At 44.1% G+C, this 21,115-nt stretch overlaps 1 protein-coding gene across 2 annotated transcripts; it reads left to right on the top strand.

The window, feature by feature from the left end:
- The first annotated feature begins 10,116 nt into the window (after positions 1-10,116).
- On the top strand, positions 10,117-18,337 carry Enpp5 (ectonucleotide pyrophosphatase/phosphodiesterase family member 5). Of its 2 annotated transcripts, none has more exons than XM_021149628.2 (4): positions 10,117-10,193; positions 12,455-13,318; positions 14,514-14,690; positions 16,988-18,337. In XM_021149628.2, the coding sequence occupies exons 2-4, from the start codon at positions 12,490-12,492 to the stop codon at positions 17,413-17,415; spliced, it is 1,434 nt and encodes a 477-aa protein (XP_021005287.1). In that variant the 5' UTR covers positions 10,117-10,193; positions 12,455-12,489; the 3' UTR covers positions 17,416-18,337. The 2 variants fall into 2 exon arrangements, with proteins under 2 accessions (XP_021005287.1, XP_021005286.1); XM_021149627.2 differs by having other exon boundaries at positions 10,129-10,277.
- Positions 18,338-21,115: the final 2,778 nt, after the last annotated feature.

The following is a 21,115-nucleotide window of genomic DNA, read 5'->3' as shown; positions in this document are numbered from 1 at the left end:
TTGTTACTGAATCTGGGACACACCCACACCCACCTTCCACACCCCACCCCCTACTCCATCCCTAGTGGTTGTTCTTGACCAAGAGACCCCTTCAATGTCATTCTCAGTTTAGGCTCTCTCCCTTCAAATGAGTTTGCACTTTCATAAGGTAGCCTTCAGCAGGTGGGCACCTTTCTTAATGGCCCGTGCTGAGCTCGAGCCTTGTTGTCAGTGGCACTGATCTCTTGAACAATTATCATCACTTTGTGCACTCACTCTGTCCTCTACTTGTACTGCATTAAAGTCCCCTTTTCTAACCAAGCCTCACATTTCTGTCAGCAACTTTAACTGGCTCCACTCTACCCTCCTCACAGAACCACAGACCTTCCATACCTTGGCCCTCTTCTCTCTCTTACCATGAGTCTGAGGAAATGCATTAAACAATACCACACCAAAGCTGAACATGTCTTGAAATTCCCTCTGAAAGACAAGTTAGTCCACTCATATAAAAAATTGCCTTGCTTACATTTTTAGAACAGAGACAAAAGCCAGCAGATGTTCGAAGAATGTAAAAGGGATGGCCTTGCCCAGCTCCTAAGAATGGCCTTGCTCCCTTCTCGAAACACACAGGTAGAGTCTTCACAGTCTGCCCCCACCCCCACCAGTTAGAGTCTTCTTCATCCCAAGCAGGGCCACCCATTAAGCTTGCTTGTGTAAATCTGGGATTTCTCTAGTCCCTGAGGCTTTAAACTCTTCCACATTCCTCCCATGCAATAGTTTCAAAGGCCTGGGATCCCCATGATGAAATCTCTTACGGAAGTGGCAGCACTCCCACATCTCACTATCACTTCTCACATCAATTACGTTTCTCAGGCCTGTGCCCAAATACCTGGCCAGATGCAACTTAAGGGTAGAAAGGCCTATAAAGGTTCACAATTCAGGGGTACTGTTCATTCTAAAGACAGAGGCACAGCAACAGGAACAAGAGCAGCAAGAACCTAAACTGCCAGGTCACATCATGGTGGAACAATAAGTAAAGAAAGTGGTATGATGCATCATTCATCTGGTCTTCTGGTTGTTTCCTCTACCACTTTTATTCAGTCCAAAGCCCCAGCCCATGGAATGGTACCACCAGGACTCATGGTGGGTCTTCTCTTCTCAGTGAAGTCAATCAAGGTTTCAAACCCAACCACACACTTGGTAACGGAGAATATGCCTTATACATCTTGCTTTCCACAAATCACTTGAATGGTGTAAGATGACAGGAGCTAGCCATTTCAAGGAAGTGTGAACATAGGCTGAGGAGAGCACAGTCGGTAAGTGCTTCCTGTGCAAGCATGAGGATCTGAGTCTGGGCCCCAAGACATGAGTTAAAAGCCAAGTGCAGTGGCTGCATTTGTGATCCTAGCAGTGGGGACCACAGTGGGGATCAGTGGGGAAGATGCGTCTCTGATGCTCGACGGTCAATCGATAGCCAGCCTTCCTCATCCTGACAATGTCATGCCAAGGAAAGACCTTGTCTCAAACAATGAGATGGGTGTCAGTTTTGAAGAAGGATGCCTGGGATCTTCCATACAACCCCTGCAAAGTTTTATTGCTGTGAAGAGACACCATGACCATGGCAACTCTCATAAAGGAAACATTTAATTGGGGCTGGCTTCCAGTTCAGAGATTTCATGGCAGGAAACATGGCAACACACGGGGCAGACATGGTGCTGAGGATTCTACAGCTGGATCAGAAGGCAGCAGGAAGAAATGGTGCTACCAGCCTGGCTTGGGCTTCTGAAACCCATAAGCCCACCCCCAGTGATAAACTTCCTCCAACAAGGCCACATCTCCCAATAGTGCCACTTCCTACAAGCCTATGGGGGCCATTTTCATTCAATCTACCATACATGTACATACACACACACACACACACACACACACACACATACAAACACACACACTGTGGAGGAGATATGAAAATATCAGCTGCAAAATGTAAAATTTAAGCATGTAAAATGACTTAAAGGGAATGCTATAGTGGCTTTAGGAAATTCAGGTGAAGGGATTGTTGTACACTGTTACCATAAGTATGTTTTCTTTTAGTGCCACTAGATGAATAAGCAGCCCCTACTCCCAGTGGTACTCTGCATCATCTCATTACAGGTCTTGGATGCTGCTGGGGATGCCAGCAAGAATGGAGTGCAGTCAGTAGCTTGCACGCAGGTCATAGGAGATCCATATGTCCGGTAAGTGAGTATTTCTATTGCATTTCTTCTTTGGGATAGAGACCTTCCAAGTCTGTCTAAGAATTAACATAGAAGAGAAGGAAAGATAGGGGTCCACAATCGCCATACTGGATTCAATCCAAATACAGTCTCCCAGGCCACTTCTTTATTTCTTGTCAGATGGTTCCTTGGGCTGCCTATTTTCAACCAAGCCAGTGACTCCTGAGGATAACACATCCCTTTATGTATGGAAAAACTTTGTTTCTACTTCACTCTGGGCAAATCTTCCTTCCCTGTGTCACTAAATTATGATGAGCATGAACAGTGAATGTGAGATTCAACATGTTGAAATTGCCAAGAAAAATTAGGAACAAATGAATAGAAGAGATAAGAATCCTAAAATGAGGTTAGCCTGTGAGGTTTATTTGTTTCAGGGTTTTTTTTAAACCTGTTTTTATATCAAGAGGGGTAATTTATCATTTTGGTGTAAACAGTACTCCAACAGGGTCACCTAGCCATTATCTGGAATGCCGGGGGCTTTATCTGACATCATTTATAAGGAATAAAAATCTCTACAGCCTGCTCCAGGCTACAAAACACATCACTGGATGTTCTAGCCAATGCTGCTAAGATCCCACAGAGGAAATTAAATGTCATAACATATCTTTTATCATAGGAGCTGGAAAAAAATTGGTTTTCATATATATATATATATATATATATATATATATATATATATATATATATATAGAGAGAGAGAGAGAGAGAGAGCAGCAAAAAGAGAGAGGAGTGAGAAGGGGTGGAGGGTGGGCTGAGACAGACAAAACAGGCCATGAGTGTTTTAGGCAAAGAGCCCAGTAGATTCAGCTCTTCCTCACTGATGGAAACATCTTTCCAACCTGTTGAGGATCCAACAAGAACAAAAAGGCAGAGGAGTGAAGTCCCTATCTCATGCTCCACCCTACTCCCCCCCCCCCCGCCCCCCACAGCTCTACCTTACTGAGCTGTGACAGCCATCTTCTTCTGCCCCTGGACATTGGACCTATTGATTCTCAAGTCTTTAGACTCAGGAACTTAGAACAATAGCCAGCATCTGACCCCCTACACTGGGCCTCAGGTCATAGGCCTCTGGCAGGAATGACACTGTTGGCTTCACTAGTTGTAAAGTCTTTGGATTTTGACTCAGCTGTGTCCCTGTTTTCCAGATTCTCTAACTTATAGCTGGTGTACTGTGGGACTCTTGGGAATTCAAAGTCCATAATTAGATGAGCCAATGTCCATGCTAATCTAATCCCTTTATATCACCGGTTCTATCTCTTTGGTGATCTTTAGCTAATATGATAGGTGACCTGAGTCTTTCTTTAGTAAGGAACAACTTTGAGGGGTCAGGTAAAGAGACTGAGATTAATCCTATTTTTGCTTGACTATCTACCCAATAGAAAAGGGGGGTTACACTCTCAAAGTTAGGGATTTCTCAAGTGGATAGTATTTGCACACTGTCATGTGTCCTTTCACCTGCTCTCCCACAGCCTCACCTCAGCATTGCACATGCTCCCTGATGGTGCAGGACACAAAAGAATATGTTCACAAGGCATCGACGGTAAAGGCAGTGTTATGGCATCCTTGCATAAATATAAGGTCAGCAGGGGTCGAGGACTGCAGTCAGTGTTTGTACCAGTTTTGCCACATGTACCTTAGACAGAGTAGGGTATGACTGTGGCATTGTGCCCATAAATAACAAGAAAAGGCACAGAAACCAAATAACGGATAGTTGGAAACCCAGGATATAAATGCCAGGCATGTGCTTACCTCCCCCCCCTTACACATACACATACACACACACACACACACACACACACACACACACACACACACACACACACACTATATATATATATATATATGTATCAGTATACACAGGTTGATTGCATTTGGAGCTAGGCTCTTTGAATATGTAATTAAGATGAGATGGCATTAGGTTAAAGTAGACCTTAATTCTACTGCTATTGTATAAATAAGCCATGGGAAGCCTCAAACATATTTAGGCAAACAGCATGTGATGACAGAGTGAAGAACAGAGCTATATTTCAATGAACCAAGAAACATGAGGTAGAAGAAGAAGGAAGGAAAAAAAAAAAGAAGGAAGGAAGGATTCATCCTTAGAGCCTCTGATGGCAGCATGGCCCTGCAACCCCACTCCTGACCTCACGTTAGACAAAACAGGATCTCCATTTGTAGTTCAAACTGACCTGGAATTCTCCATCAACACACACGCGCACACACAGACTCACTCACACACACGCACAAGCACACCATAAACTGACTGGCAGTTAATAGTATTTGCAGAGCAAAAGAGAGTGGGGGGGGGTTCTTGTGTTGTTAGGAATTTGCTGCTATTAGGGTCATAACTCTAGACGGTTACCTGGGATCTATACAACTTATCTAGGGTTGTTCTGAACAAAGGAGGTGTTTACACTATGTGCACACTATTGACCTCCTATGTATGGCTGGTAGAGGCAACTAGGAAATTCCTCCTTAAAGAAAAGCTTGAGGCTGAGTAATTTTCAAGCAAGCTGCAGGATCCCAGAATAGGTAGGGAGACTCGTCCACCGACTTGCTCCAGGACAGCTGATTGTTTATATTTGTAATGCAAATGTCTGAAGTGGAAAATCATGGGAGCTGAACAGTAACCTGAGGCTCTCCACTCTGGAGTGAATCCATAGATCCACACTGCTAGGCACTTTCAGCATCACAGTGAGTGTGGACCATGTAGGCATCTAGGGAAATTGACATGCTCTTCCACTAGGGTGGAAGGCAGTTTCCTCCTGGGCCACCAAATCATGAGTGGGTTTGTATCTGTCTTCTTATGAGAAAATGGCTATAGAACAGGCTCCAAAGGCATGATGATATATGCCTTCAGTCCCAGCCCTGTGGAGACTGAGGCAGGAGGATTGCAATGATTTTGAAGCCAATGTGAGCCATCCAGCAAGTTCCTACCTCAAGACAAACAAACAAACACACACACACACAAACAAATAGGCAATTGTCCTTTCAGTCTAGATTCATACAGCCTAGATTTTGAATTGGTGCTAATTAATTAGATTTACCCCTAGCCTAAAAAGGGTGGGGAGGAAAAAGAAAAAGAAATCTCTGCTCAGGTAGTCTGTTACTGATCCTGCAGGCTGGATTAACATAGTTTTATTCATAGAGAAAAAAAAATAACATTGCAAGTCAAACACCATCAGGGCTACCTCCTGATGGGAGGTTAAGGGGGTCACTGTGAGGTGGGGCTGTGTCACAATAGTTCCTTGAGGCAGACTTTCTATAGCAAACATTTTCATGGACATAGTATATGAATCTGATCAGCTCACACAGTCATGTAAGCACCATTGCAAACCAAACTCCACCATGAGAGGTGACCATCATTGGCTGACTCTACAGCCAGTGCCTCTCCCAACTTCCACCTTCTAACTCCTGTCACCATTTCCTTGCCTTTTCTAGAGTGTTAACATAAACGAGACTGTGCGGTGTGTTTCTATCTGCACCTGGCTTCTTTCATTTAGTGTAGTGCTTTTGATACTCAATTATATTGTGTCACCAGATTTTATTTGTTATTTCTTAATAGTATTCCACTTATGGACACATCATAACTTAACAGCTTACCCATTGAGGGATATCTGCTTTGTTTCTAGATTTTATGGATAACATTGCTATAAAAATATGTATGTTTTTTAGTGAGTTTCCATCTTGCTTTTTCTCAAATAAATACTCAGGACTAGTAAGCATGCATTTAACATCCTAAGAAACTTGTCAACTGTTTTCTGCAGCGGAGAAGCCCTTCCCATCAGTGCTCTCCTGATGATCTCTCTGACTAGTACTATCGTTTCTTTCATTTTAGATATTTTTATATTTTTTTCTTTAGGCTGGACTGTAAAATTAAGCCTCTACTAGCTAAATGTACTTGGTTTAGGCCTGTGAAAATTAAAATTTACCAGAATCTGAAATTGTGACCTGACATGGAACTAGGTTCTTAGCATATGTGATTAAGTCTAATTGGTTATAGAGAAAGTGGACCTCACTTTTCATGGCTGTCATCTAGTAAAAAGCCATATGTGATCCTACAGAGGGACTTGGGAGGCCAGCATGAGATGGTAGAGGCAGAGCTTAAGGTTGTGTGGAAGAGGCAAAGGCAATCCTTCCTCAGAGCCTTTGTAGGCAGCATGGCCCTGTGAACTGTTAACTCTACCACCCATCTGGAATTAGACAAGGTATCTCTTTGTAATTTAGGATGGTGTGGTGGTTCGAATATGCTTGGCCCAGGGAGTGGCACTAGTAGGAAGTGTGGCCTTGTTGGAGTAGGTGTGGCCATGTTGGAAGAAATGTGTCACTTATGGGTGGTCTAGGTGCCTGGAACTCAGTCTTCTACTAGCAGCCTTCAGATGAAGATGTAGAACTCTCAGCTCCTCCTGCACTATGCCTGCCTGAAAGCTGCCATGGACTGCCCCAAATAAATGTTGTCCTTATAAGAGTTGCCTTGGTCATGATGTCTGTTCACAGGTGTAAAACTCTAACTAAGACAGGTGGCCTAAAATTTTTATTTTTAGCACTGTATTTATCCATTGTGTGGGATAGGGAGGAAAGGAACTGGCCACAGTGTGTGTATGGAAATCAAAGTTTCCATATATCAGGACTTGGCCCTCTCCTTCCACCACGTGGGTCTCAGGATGTCATGTTACCTGATTCCTAGGGAGATGTGAACAAAATCCACTCACCCCAAATAGGAACCAATGAGAGAAGCAGAGCATGGATACCACCAAAATCCAAGTGGGTGAAAGACTTTTGCTGGAGTTACTTGTAGAAGTATGGACAAGGGGTTGCTCACAGAAGCAGAAATGACACAACAACAATTGCATCACCAAAAGCCTCGCCGTCATGGGTGTTAGCCATTGAAAACTGGATCCCTGGGGCACACTGCACAGCCTGCAGAGGGTCAACAGGTTAAAGGGCTGCTTTTTGATCAGGCAGCTCAGCTGGTCTGAAAGTCTCTCTCCACAGTCCTTATTTCTTACACACTGGAGCCTGGGTGGGGGCAATATATTTGGTCAGCTTCGGTAACTTCTAGAAGCTTTTCAGTCCAAGTGCATACTTGCGCTTACTGAGTTGATGAGAGCCCTATCTTGCAGAATGTTCTATAAAGGATTAAGAAATGGGGTTTCTTTTAGTTTCTGTTGTTGTGTTTGTTTTTCTAGTACAGTGACCTGGAGCATGAACCTGATGTTGTTGGGTTTATTTTTGGTTTTGCTTTCAGATTTGTTATTGTTATTAGTGCACTTACCCAAAAAGGCCAGAAGAGGGCACTGGAGCCCCTGAAGCTGAAATTACAGGCAGTTGTGAGCCATTGTTCTTAGGGATCTGCTGCTGTGATAAAACACAACAACCAAATCAACTTGGGAAGAAAGGAGTTTGTTTCAGCTTTTACTTCCATATTGTAGTCCGTCACTGAAGGAAGTCAGGGCAAGAACTGGAAGGCAGGAAGTGGAGAAGTCATGGGGGAATACTGTGATCCTGGCTTGCTCCTCGAGGCTTCCTGGGCTGCCTCCTTAAAGCATTCAGGAGGACCAGTACAGGTCAGGGGTGCACCATCTACAGTGAACTGGCCCTCACACATCCATGTCAATCTAGAAAATGCCACAGAAGCTTGCCCATGGGCCAAACAGGTAGGAACATTTCTTAACTGAGGCTACCTCTTCCAAAATGACTATAGCAAGTTGACATAAAACCAGCCAGCCCAACTGCCCAATAGCTATGGGTGCCAGGAACCAACTCAACAGCAGACTCTTCCTACTGCTAAGTCATCTCTCCTGCACGCTGCCTTTAAAATTAGTTATTCTTATCATAAATTCTAGGAAAAAAAAAAAGACTTCTCTGATACAGCTAGTTGGTTTTGTTTTTGCTATTTTATATACAGCATTATTCCGGTGTTAGCACAATGTTCTTACAGTCCTGGGGAAGAGAATGGTCTAGTCCACAAATGTATGTCAGATTTCTCTGAGGACTTTAAAAGGTAGAGGGACCTCCCTACCCCAAACCTGTGAAATGAAAGTGAATCCTGTTGCTCTGTGTTCAGACATGCATCCCTACTTCTGATATTATCCTGCTATTTCCACTGAAATAAAGGAACCTTTATAACCCATGCTGACATAACTTGCTCAGTAGCTATTGTAACTGGACAGAAATTCAAACAACTGGCAGAGTACAGATGTGGAAGCAGGAAGTTTATCGACAAAACTCAACAATCATTCCTTATTGGAGCCAGACCCTGTCCACTAGGAAAGTGAGTTATATTGCAAGCCTACCAGTTGACCACTAGAAATTATTGTATGGAGATCCAGAAGTGGATCCTGAGCTCGCTGAGCCCCCGGAGAGTTGTCTTCTGTGTTCTGAGCTGTGGTTAGCAACTACACTGTACACTTTTGTAAGCGTGGTGTGTGGAAAACAATCTCAACTTCCATAAAAAGTTTGCAGAGCATGGCAGCCTGTCACGTGAGCAGAGCCTGCAATTCTCAATGACCCACATAAAAACAGGCCTGTTCTCACCCTTGATTTTTTTTCTTCCAGGTTTTCTTTCTTTGGAGTGAACAAGGAATTGGCTTATTAGGCTGGGAGATAAGGACTTACTAGATTGAACCACCTCCTTCCAAGTTTGAGCAGTTTCAAAGGTCAGGACTTGGGGCTTCGGAACAACTTGTGCAGCTTCATGGTTTTGGGTCTGGCTACACGCAGAAACAACCTCCCTTCAGTCTCCTTCCCACGTGTTGAAAATGATAAGATCCCCATGGCAGAGTGCCCAAATGCCCTTCAGGGCAGTGCCGCCCAATTTAGCAAGTGTCCATGGCTAGAGTTGAGACTGTCCCTTCATTAGAAATACACCAAAGGCTAAGACCAAAAGGCTCAATTCCTTTACAGAATAGCAGAGCGTGGCTACAAGCATCACAGTTCCAGCACACAGAACAGAGGACATTTGTTACAGACAGACACCAAGGCCACGGCTGTGGATGCTTGTAGCCTTACCAGCTGATTAAATGTTGAAACTTCAGTTGTGACAATTAAGCAGATAATACTGCCTATTGAAGACAGATTTGGTTAGCTGAAGCTTTCAGGTGCTACTGCTTGGGGGATAGGGGTGGGGAGTGCCTGCGTGGCCAACTTATAATAAGTTGCAAACACTTGGACTTCAGAACAGACTAGATTCCCAAAGCCTTCCATAGAGGAAATACTTGACACCAGCTATTCATGAACAAAAGATTCATGAGGGCTAAGGATATACTTCAGCTGAGAGAGTGCTCAGCTGGCATCCAGGAAAACCTGGGTTCAATTCCCAGCACGTCATAAAACCTGGCGTGGTGATACATGCCTGTAATCCCCAGAATTTAGGAAGTTGGAGCAGGAAGGTACTAGGTCTGAGGTAATGCTGGGCTACAAACTGAGTTCCACACTATGGTGAGCTAAATGAGACCCTGCTTCAAACTATTAACACCATCTCATGGCAAGCTTGGATATTCTGACGTCCCTCCTTCAATTAAAGCTTACTGAATGACGTCACCAGTTTATGATAAAGGAAGAAGAAAACTCAGAAGAGATGGTAGAATAAAATTGGCTTATAATGAACATGAGTTTCAGATCACCAACCACTGGGACAGCACACTAAAGTCCCTCAATATCACGAACACAACAGGCCTACCAGGGCAGTTCTGAGTGACAACCTTTCAAGAGCCCCCAGTCACCCATCCCTATCCCCAAACCTGGCCACCAAGTCCCCCTCCTTCAAACCCACGCAGCGCCCGCCCCGCTGCTTCCGCTAATTGACAGGCAGCACAGCTACTCCTAGGAGCGGATTTTTCACCCTGGTAACAGTGACAAGCTGGCGGGAGCCAATGGCGTTCCAGCAGCGGGGCGGGCTGCAGCGACGAGTCAGGTGCTCTGCTCTGAGGCTGCGTGCAGGTGAGCGAACAGGATCCTATAGCGCCCCTTGCTTCTGCCTCCTCTTGGTCCCAAACGTTCCAGGACAGATCTGTCTCAGCGCGGGTGAGTCCCCGGAGAAGGGTGGCCTGCCTCCAGAGGCCCACACTGGGGCTGTCACCGGCCAGGGGGGCGGGGAGGCCTAGCAACCCCGTAGAGAAGAGGCGACGCACCCACCCACCCTGGCAAACACCCTGACATAAGCCCACTCCTGCTCTTTGATTGGTGTTCCTGTTTGCTTAGGTTGGGTCGGGGGGTTGGGGGTGGGGAGGCTGGAGAGAGGAAGGACTGGAAAGGCCAGGGCGATTTCAATCGAGATCTAGAGAGTTTCAGGGCTCCTTGCCGTTTCTGCATGGAGAAATGAGAGATTTGTCCTTTTTTTCCTCATCCCCACCCCCACCGGCGTTGTGGCACCCATGTAATTATGTTGCGTCTTATTATCGAACATCCCCGAGCTTTAGACAGAGCCTCATGCTTCGCTTCAGTTTGCCCCAAGAAAACAGTTGTCTTCTATTTACCTCAATTAACTAAAATAGATGGGAAAAAATCATATGTTCCGTGCAACTGATTCTTTCTTGGCCTTAAGTTGTATTTGGTTGATAATAATTTCCTTCGTGTTAGTAAGATGGGAGAGAAAATTGGGGGAAAGAAAAGAGGGAAGAAACAGGGATCAGTCATTTGCAGTTTCCTGTAATTCCCCCTCATAGCCATTATTAATGTTGCTCCCAGAAAGAGTGGCATTCAAGATACAATAGTAAATTTAAGTTTGGAATCAGTCATTGTCTTGAGACCAATGTCCAAAACAGTTTCTAGTCCGGATGAAACCACAGTTTAAAAAAGCAAATCTAGCCTTAAGCACATATGTATCCTTTGCATACAGTTTGTGGTTCTGAAAACAAAGCCAGCATGCCTCACAGGTTATATCTGCCCATTCCTAGACCATAGCAAGGCAAGTCAGAGCCACATGCACACATACCACACATGCACACACATCACACATGCACACACATCACACGTACACACATACCATATATGCACACATATCACACATGCACACATACCACACATGCACACACATCACACATGCACACATATCATATATGCACACATATCACACATGCACACATACCACACATGCACACACATCACACATACACACACATCATACATGCATACATACCATATATGCACACATACCACACATGCACACACAACACACATGCACACACATCACACATGCACACATGCCATATATGCACACATATCACACATGCACACATACCACACATGTACACACATCACACATGCACACACATCACACATGCACACATACCACACATGCACACACATCACACATACACACACATCATACATGCACACATACCATATATGCACACATACCACACATGCACACACAACACACATGCATACACATCACACATGCCATATATGCACACATATCACACATGCACATATACCACACATGCACACACATCACACATGCACACACATCACACATGCACACATAGCATGTAGGCACACATACCACACATGCACACACAACACACATGCACACACATCACACATGCACACATGCCATATATGCACACACATCACACATGCATACATACCACACATGCACACACATCACACATGCACACATACCATATATGCACACATATCACACATGCACACATACCACACATGCACACATACCACACATACACACACATCACACATGCACATACTTCACACATGCACACATACCATATATGCACACATACCACACATGCACACACATCACACATACACACATCACACATGCACACATCCCACACATGCACACATACCACATACACATCACACACATGGATGGACACACACACACACACCATATCTACAAATTTTCAAGCATTCTAAATCATCCTGAATTTGTCTCTGAAAAGTCACATATACAAATCATCTTTTTAAATATTATTGTGGGGTCCATTTGAATAATTCCTTTGTTTCTCTGAGGAATATCTTTTGATAGAATATAGGAAACTAAAAGGTTATTTGTTTGTTTTTAAAGTGGCACTAAAGCGTTTTGGCCCTGGTGTCCTGTGTCAAATGGAGTTCTGTACAATTTTTTCAGGCTGTGACTTAGGGTGTAAATGAGATCACTCATCGCTGTCATTCTCAGTTTGGGAGAAAATGTATAAATCACAGTTGTCAGCATTAATTCCTTTATGCTTATTCTACAGATTACCTTCTGCTGAGCTGATCAAGGTCTTGAAAAATGATTCCCGAGTTTCTCCTTGTGTCTTGCACACTGGCTACTCTATGCCATTCGGCTCCGTTTTCTCTACAGCCAGAAGAGCAGAAAGTGCTGGTAGTTTCTTTTGATGGATTCCGCTGGGATTACTTATATAAAGTTCCAACCCCTCATTTCCATTATATCATGAAAAATGGCGTCCATGTGAACCAAGTCACTAATGTTTTTATCACAAAGACCTACCCTAACCATTACACTTTGGTCACTGGTCTCTTTGCAGAGAATCATGGGATTGTTGCAAATGACATGTTCGATCCTATTCTGAATAAGTCCTTCTCCTTGGAGCACATGGATATTTATGATTCTAAGTTTTGGGAAGAAGCCACACCAATATGGATCACAAACCAGAGGGCAGGGCATGCTAGTGGCGCGGCCATGTGGCCCGGAACAGATGTGAAGATCCACGATACTTTCCCGACCTACTATCTACCTTACAATGAGTCTGTTTCCTTTGAAGACAGAGTTGCCAAAATCATTGAGTGGTTTACAGCCAAAGATCCCATCAATCTCGGTTTCCTCTACTGGGAAGAACCCGATGACACGGGCCATGATGTGGGACCTGACAGTCCTCTCATGGGGTCTGTTATTTCTGATGTTGACCACAAGTTAGGATATCTGATAAAGATGCTGAAAAGGGCAAAGTTGTGGAATAACGTTAACCTCATCGTCACGAGCGACCACGGGATGACCCAGTGCTCTAAGCAGAGGGTGATAGAACTTGACCGCTACCTGGACAAAGAGCACTACACCTTGATTGATCACTCACCTGTAGCTGCCATCCTACCAAAAGAAGGTATGTCTGACCTCATGCCGATCGGAGCACAGCACCACACATACCCAGTGTGTAAGCCTGTGCCGGAACGGTGAAGGAAGATTTAGTCCTTAGGCTTGGAAAACAAAGTCTCCTTTCTCTTGTGTTTAATTTCCTCCCACACCAGGAAATACTAACACTTTAGGGGCTGTGCTTGTCAATCCTAGGCTCTTTTTTGTTTTGTTTTGTTTTTTTTAATTTTGGTAAGGAGTTTTGAATAGTGCCTTGCATTCTTTATAAACATCTGCAGGCATCCCCCTTCCCAACGCTTTAAAACTAGGTCAAGGAAACATGTGGAGGAGAGGTCGCAGAATGTGCAGCCAAATATGCAAGGAAGGCTTGCTTTTCTGAATGAAACTGTAGCACCTTGGAGAGTTAGTCCTACTTAGAGAGAAGGGATTTTGAAAAGCTCTACTACCTCACCAATGGGAATTGTGACCTCTCAGGGGAGTTAAGCAAAATCTATTAAGTAGCAATGTGGAAGTATGCCTGCCTGCCTGCCTGTACACATGGTTTGCAACTCAAATGTTCCCTCAGCCCATTAGATTCCCACTTGCCCACTAGATTCCCTCAGGCAGTTGGGTTTTGGTGTTGTGGGTTGTCTCTTGTTGGGGTTTGTTGATCAGAGAGACAAAGACCTGACAACTGGATTTGAGAAATAGGACTTAAAGATGGTGGCAAGATGTGGGACATTTTTAGTTCTGATGTGTTCTCTAATCCCCCCAGTAATTTCTCAAGCTGATTTCCACCCCTAGTTTTCTTCCATTACTCCTGACCTCTACATACACTGCTCTATTCTCCGGGGACTCTGTTTCTACATCCACCGCAACTGGCTGCTGTCTGTTTAATCTACCTGTGTTCTCTCCTTTGGCTTGCATAAAACCTTGGTGTTGAGGTGGCGTCTATAGTACAATAAATAAGTACTTGTATCTCCATGCATATTTAAGTCTTTAGAGAGTATCGAATACAGTTTTTGAAAAAAGCCTTTTTTGTTATTATTCTGTAAGAGGATGTGCTAATAAGAAAAGTAGCTGTTTCTATTTTCCCCTCGAGCCTCTTTCTTCTTCGGGGTGTGGAGTTTCACTATGCATGGCTCACATTCATTCTCCCGGCCCTCAGTGTCTTGTCCTGGAATGTGAGTCTTCTTCTGAGTCCCTCACTCTTCCTTTCTCCTTAGGTAAATTTGATGAAGTCTATGACGCGCTGGCCAGTGCCCATCCTAATCTAACGGTCTACAAAAAGGAGGAGATACCGGAAAGATGGCATTACAAGCACAATGACCGAGTTCAGCCAATCGTAGCTGTGGCCGATGAAGGGTGGTATATTTTGCAGAATAAGTCAGATGATTTTCTGTGTGAGTATGTTATCGTATTTCTTCCCATTCTGCACCGTTTCTTGCTAACTTGGAGGCTGTGGATAATACAGCAGTTTACTTACTGATTTTTTTTTTAAACTCTCTGTTACTTAAATGTTGAAGGATCTGTGTTGTATTGGTACTCACCTAGAAATGCCGTAAAGATATACACAGGAGAAACGAACAAGGTTGAGGCTACCGCTTGGTGGCACACAGACTTGCCTAGCATGTAAAAGGCCCTGGGCTTGATCCCCAACCCGGGAAAAGTGTGTAAAAATGTCTCTTTAGTTACAATTGAGTTCTTGCCCTGTTTAGTGACTGAAAAGCAAAGCACTTGCATGGCTATGTACTTGTAGTGTTTCTGTGACTCCTAATAGCGGATGTGTACAGCTACACGCATTCTGGTTTCTAACCGTTTGTACCCACAAATAATCAGTAAAACAGCATCTGATCACACCAAGGAAGCTGGGAAGGCTGTTTCCTGAGAATAATTTCCACCTTCATTTGTTTGTGAACTCTGTAGGTAGATGTATTTATTACTCAGAAAGGGTCTGCTGCTATCTGAGGGCATTTTCTATTTTCAAGTTAACCAAAATTTAGGGAGACACTGTAGGGCGTTTGGTTCTGTGAGCCACAGTTACACTGTGGGCTGGTCACATTTATGTTGTTGATAGACACATCCCAGCGATTCTGTTTCTACTGCTTTCTGCTTCCGTGTTCAATGGAGAATTCAACCCTGCCTCCTGTGGTCGTTTTCTGTCAGAATTCTACAAGTTACTGAGTGCAAAGGCAGGAGTTTTCAAAGTGTGTCCTATGGTACAACAGTGTCTAAACCATCAGGAAACTGTCAGAAAGGCACATCCTTGGGCCCAACCTGGCTGCACTGAATTGGACACTGGGTGAACGTGGCCTACTCCTCTGTTTTTACATAGACCCTAGGAGTCACATTCCCAACCTAGTCTGAGAACCATCACCCTTGGGCACTTATTATTAAATATTGTCCACTAGCTCAAATGGTAACCACTACCATTAAAAAACAGGGTCCCTGCTCATTGCGATTTCCTCTGGACTCTGATTCTCTGGTCCATGGTGCGTGAGAGAATTATCGTTACTTTCTCATATGACTTAAACTCTAGATTCTGAGTTCTTACAAAAATGAGCACAACCTAAATCAACTCTGGATTCCATAATGGGACGTTTCCCAGGGTAATTTATCAACTAAAGAGACGAGCACAGCGCCCTGTCTGATGGTTGCTATCGGCTTATAAGCCCAGCAACATTCACACTTGAGTGAACTAAAAGGAATTATGGCGTTCAGAATGGTTTCTGCAGGTGGAGTTGACTCACGGGAAGATGTCAGATTCCTTTTGGGGATGACAGATCAGTGACTTTCAGAGAAGTGAACTTGAGCTTCCCTTTTCTACATGTGAATGCTGTTGTGGATTTCCTTGTAGCAAGCAAGGATGAAGTAATCCAGTTGGAGTCACGAGTCATGCTCCTCATTATTCTCCAATAAAAGCCTGTCAGTTTTCTTAGGTCACCATCTCAGCCATAACCGTGGCCGTGCCTTTGCTCTGATAGCACGCCAGCCATACATTCAGCTTTGAATACGCAGTTTCAATCCCCCCCCCACTTTTTTTTTAATGGAATCATTGGGATATGCCCACCGGAAGAGCTCTTCAGGTTTTATTTGTAGCCACACTAAAGCACTGCACCCTCAGCTGGGTCTCCATCGGAGCCACCAGAGTCCAAATTTCTCAGAACCCCTACGTGTTCTGACCTTTGTGTTTCAGAGTGGGTCAGAGCTGTGACTAAAGGTTTGATTGCTGTACTGTTTCGTGTTTGTATAGTGCTCTTCACTCTCTGCTGGCCATCATGGGTTCTACTTTTTGTGACTGAGACTTCCACCACCTTACTTTGGAATGACAGTTAGACATTGTAGCTACCCAGGAAGTATTTGCCAAGAATCAGCTAGCCACAGAACAAAGCAAAATCAACCACCTGCCTGCATCCCCCAGCCTGGCTTGGCTCAGCTTTTCTCTGTTCCCTTCTTTCTCTGCGATTTAAGGTAGTACAGGCCTGTAAGAAAGACAGGTATCCAGGTGACATTTGATTTCTTGAGGTGATTTGTGGGGCTGACAGCAGCAGAGATGATAAGCGATAACTTCATTTTTTTTTTAAATAAAGTCAAATTGGATAACCTTTGCACTTAAGGTCAGAACTTGACCCTACGACAGTTTCTTTCCCTTCTAATGCCATCTGGTTGGCTAACTTATTCATGCATTTTCTCTTTACAGTAGGCAACCATGGTTATGATAATGCATTAGCAGAAATGCATCCAATATTTTTAGCCCACGGTCCTGCCTTCAGAAAGAATTTCACAAAAGAAGCCATGAACTCCACAGATCTGTACTCACTGCTCTGCCACCTCCTCAATATCACCGCCCTGCCACACAATGGATCATTCTGGAATGTCCAGGATCTTCTCAGTTCAGCAGCTCCAAAGCCAATTCCTTACACACAGAGTACCACACTCCTCCTTGGGAGTGACAAGCCAGGGGAGGATGAGCAAGAGGAATCGTACCCTTATTACATAGGTGTCTCTCTTGGCAGCATCATAGCTGTGGTATTCTTTGTAGTTCTCATTAAGCATCTAATACGCAGTCAAGTGCATACTTTACAATATAGGCAGGTCGAAGTTGCTCAACCGTTACTCCAAGCTTAGTGCTTCTTTGACATGGAATTGCAGATCGAAGTGGAGGGTCCGAAATTATATCAGTGGTGACCCTTCAGCTTATCACAAGCTAGTCACAGATATCTGCATAGGCCATCAAGCAGTTTACCCATATTCGGGTGCAGTCACAGGTACATACACGCACACCGACAGATCGAAACACTCCCTGCCTGCAAATGATCAAAGACGTAAGGGTACCCCTCCACGGCTTTCTCTGGCTTAGTAGGTAGATGGTGCTCTGTCTGGGGTTGGCACGTACAATGTACATACTTAACAACTTTGCACTATTGAGAGTACCTAAGTGCTATCCTAGTAGGTACTTCTTCTCTGACATGCACTTTATAAATACATCTAGTAACTTGATTGAAAATGATACCCTTCTTCATCTCTGTCACCAAATACTAGCATTCCATGTACAGAGTGAAGGAAGTTTCTAGCTATTCCCAAATAATGTAGAATTCTTGTCTCCTTAAATGGGAGGAGGAGGAGGAGGAGGAGGAGGTGGTGGTGGTGAAGGTGTTGAAAAGTCAGCGGGACCAATTTTGTAGCCTGCATGTGGATAGATGCTTTTCCAGCAGCAGGTCACACTGTGGACATTTCTAGTTATGCCCCCCACCCCCACCCCATGACCATCGTTTTCATTTGCTTCTTCCCTCAGCTAGCTTCCAGCACTGAAAGGTGCATTCTAAAGATCTTATCTCTATACATTAGTATTGCTCCCTGTGGATGAGTCTAGTCCTGACTCCGTGATGAGGATGTCATGGCCATGCACATGAGACTTCCTTTCTGTGTAGAATAGCAGTGGCCTGAAAAGCGGGGGCCAGACACCATCTCTGCTGTGTTTTATTTTCCTGCCTGTCATGATTTGCATTATTAATCATATTAAAAAAATCAAGTGAGATTTAAAAAAAAATAGTGTTTTGTTTTGCTTATTGGTTGTTTCTGGTGGCAAGAAGTGGCATACAGACACCATTTAACCCTGAGCCTTTCAAAACCCAGAGTTGCAAAAGAGGACAAACTGTATTAGGTGACACATAGGCCACCAAACGTTACCAAGAATACCAAGGAGCCTGGAAAATAAATTGAGGGAGGGATACATAGATGAAATGTGCAGCCTGTCACCATAGTAACAAAGTGTAGCTCTAATAGGGCAAAAAAAGCTTTTGGTTATAATAGGTGCGGGAACACTCAAACTCTGAGTGCTTAATTTTGTTTCAAGAAATATTTGAACATTTCTTGTAACGCCTGCCAGGTGTTTACTGATGGAAAAGGAGGATGCAGTTTCCCAGATACCCCACCCACCAGCTGGAGGTTTACAGCTCCTCAGGGCATCAGCCCCTCTTGTTAACTACAGCTTCAAGCTGTGCCTTTTGGATGCTAAGCAGCCAGGAAGCTGGGACAAGCAGAGGGCCAGCAAAGGAGAGCATTCCTTGGAAAACAATACCAAGGTAGACACAAAGCCCATAGGACACATGTGATGTATACTGCATTCCAGACACCATCAGCTCATTACTGAAAGGGCACCATTATTTCAGAGGGAAAGGCCTGCCTATGTGTGCGTAGCAAAAGTGGTAGAAATTTAGCTGGATATTAACAAGGTCCCCAAAATGAACTGAGATATTTAAAAATGATGATACTGCTCCTAAGGTAAAGAACATTCACACATAATTGTCATTTCAGTAAAAAAACAAAAAAACAAACAAAAAAAAAACCTCTAAACGGGACAGAAGAGAATACATGTGAATGGCCAATATCCCAGAGGATGCTGGGAAGTCAGACATCTGGTAGCAAATGCCTCATGAGTTTCAATTCTGGCTGCCTCCATCTTAAAGGTGTATGCACACACATGGTGACTGACTGTGGCTTTGACACAAGGACAGTGACCTGCAGATGGGATTTAGTCCGTCTCAGACAACCACTATCCAGACGGCATTGTGCACACTCACGTGGCTGTGTTTAGTTCACTTTAGAAGATGCCGTTACCTCAGAACAAAGTGATGAGTGCATCCCAAGTTTAGGTAGGGTGGTTAGGTCACTCAAAGGTTTGTCACACATACATTTGATGACTGAATGGTTCATGAGAGATACCCACATCCCTGTAAGATCAGCAGCAAGAGGGGATAGCAGAAAGAAAACTTACCTTTCCTGGGAAAATCTTGTCACTTGGAACCACCCTTTGGTAGCTATATTTAGGTAGTTTTTACCTAAATGTCTTCATGATCCAACTTTATGTGGGGAACACAGGTCAGCATTTGGCAACAGCTCTGAGACTACCTAATTTTATAATTGCAAACAAGATCTTTAAATAGTAGAATAGAGCTCTTCTTTCTCCCTGATTTGCTGGAAACTCCTGCTCCTTTAGGTATTTGTACAATTTATTGGCAAGACTTTTTTTTTTTTAAGTATAGATTTTTAGAAAGTTCATGCCCTCTGCCACCTGCTATTTAATGCTTTTCTAAATTCTGACTCAGTAAAGTGAGCGTCCTCTTAGTCCTTTTCTTACAAGAAATTACTCTATTACCGAAAAGACCTAGCTCTTCTGACTGCCCAATGGCTGCTCACTGGCTAGGGGGACAGCCTTTAATGTTACACAGCTTGGAAGGGTCTGATGGTTCACTCAATGATCTAATTTAGCTAGGGTCCTTGCCCTCTTTCAGAGAAGTAACTTGGATGCCTGGGGTAGAAGCAGGCCCAGGTTTCTGACTTAGTTTACATGCAAAGTTGAGGCCAGAAGACTTAAGGGTCCTTCTAGAGGGAAGCCTGTTAAAACCACCCTAAGCCAGAAGTGGTTAAGGAAGGTTTCTGCGTTGGCAAGCTCTGTCCTACCACACTTGAATTTCAGATAGGCACAAAATTTTAGTTTCCTTCCTGATTGGCCAAGTGCTACAGGTCAGAGGTGGTCCAGAGGCTGGCTCTCACCTCAGCATTGCAACTTTCTCTGACTCTCACCCTGGTAACGCCTTCCTATGCTGTAGAGAAATTGATACTTTGAAAAGACATTTATAAATCTTGGTCTAGGCACATGGCTCAGTTGGGAGGATGCTTGCCAGACAAGCATAGGACTCAAGTTAAAGCTCTGGTACCTACATGAAAATATGATTGTGCTGGGTATAATCCCAAGTTTATAATCCGGGCACTGCAGCAGTAGAGACGGTAAGATCCCTGGAGCAAGCTGTCCATCTAGTACAGCCTATGGGTGGGCTCCAGGCCAAAGAGAGACCCTGGCTCAAAGAAAGTGGATGGTATTCTTTACAAGTGATACCCAAGGTTCTTCTCTGATCTCTATATGTATACGCACATAGCATATACACCTGTCCACATGTGCATTTGAACACTGGAATATGCATGAACACACACAAAACCACCAGAAATCATCTGGCCAGAACAGGATAGAATTGACATGTATAGCCTTGTTTCTCCACGGCAAACACAAATATAACCCTGGAAATGGACCTGAAGACCCCAAGAGGTGGTGAGAGGGTATCGAGCTGGTTAGTGGCCAAAGCGGTGGGCAGGGTTTCACATATTCCTTACCCAACAGAGGGTGACAGATGGTCTCCACACTCAAAGTCCAGCCTAGAAAGATGGCAGTCCAAGCAGGCTTCTCCCTGGGACTGAAGAGGAGCCTCTGTTCCTGTATCAGGTAAGATAGTCTCACTGGCGCCCCAGTTGGGGGCCTGTTAAAAATCAA

The sequence above is a fragment of the Mus caroli genome, unplaced genomic scaffold (assembly GCF_978045245.1).
Source record: "Mus caroli unplaced genomic scaffold, Mus_caroli_1 scaffold_18, whole genome shotgun sequence".
Taxonomy (NCBI): domain Eukaryota; kingdom Metazoa; phylum Chordata; class Mammalia; order Rodentia; family Muridae; genus Mus; species Mus caroli.
Note: the sequence above shows the minus strand (reverse complement) of the source record. Positions and strands in the feature narration are given on the sequence as shown.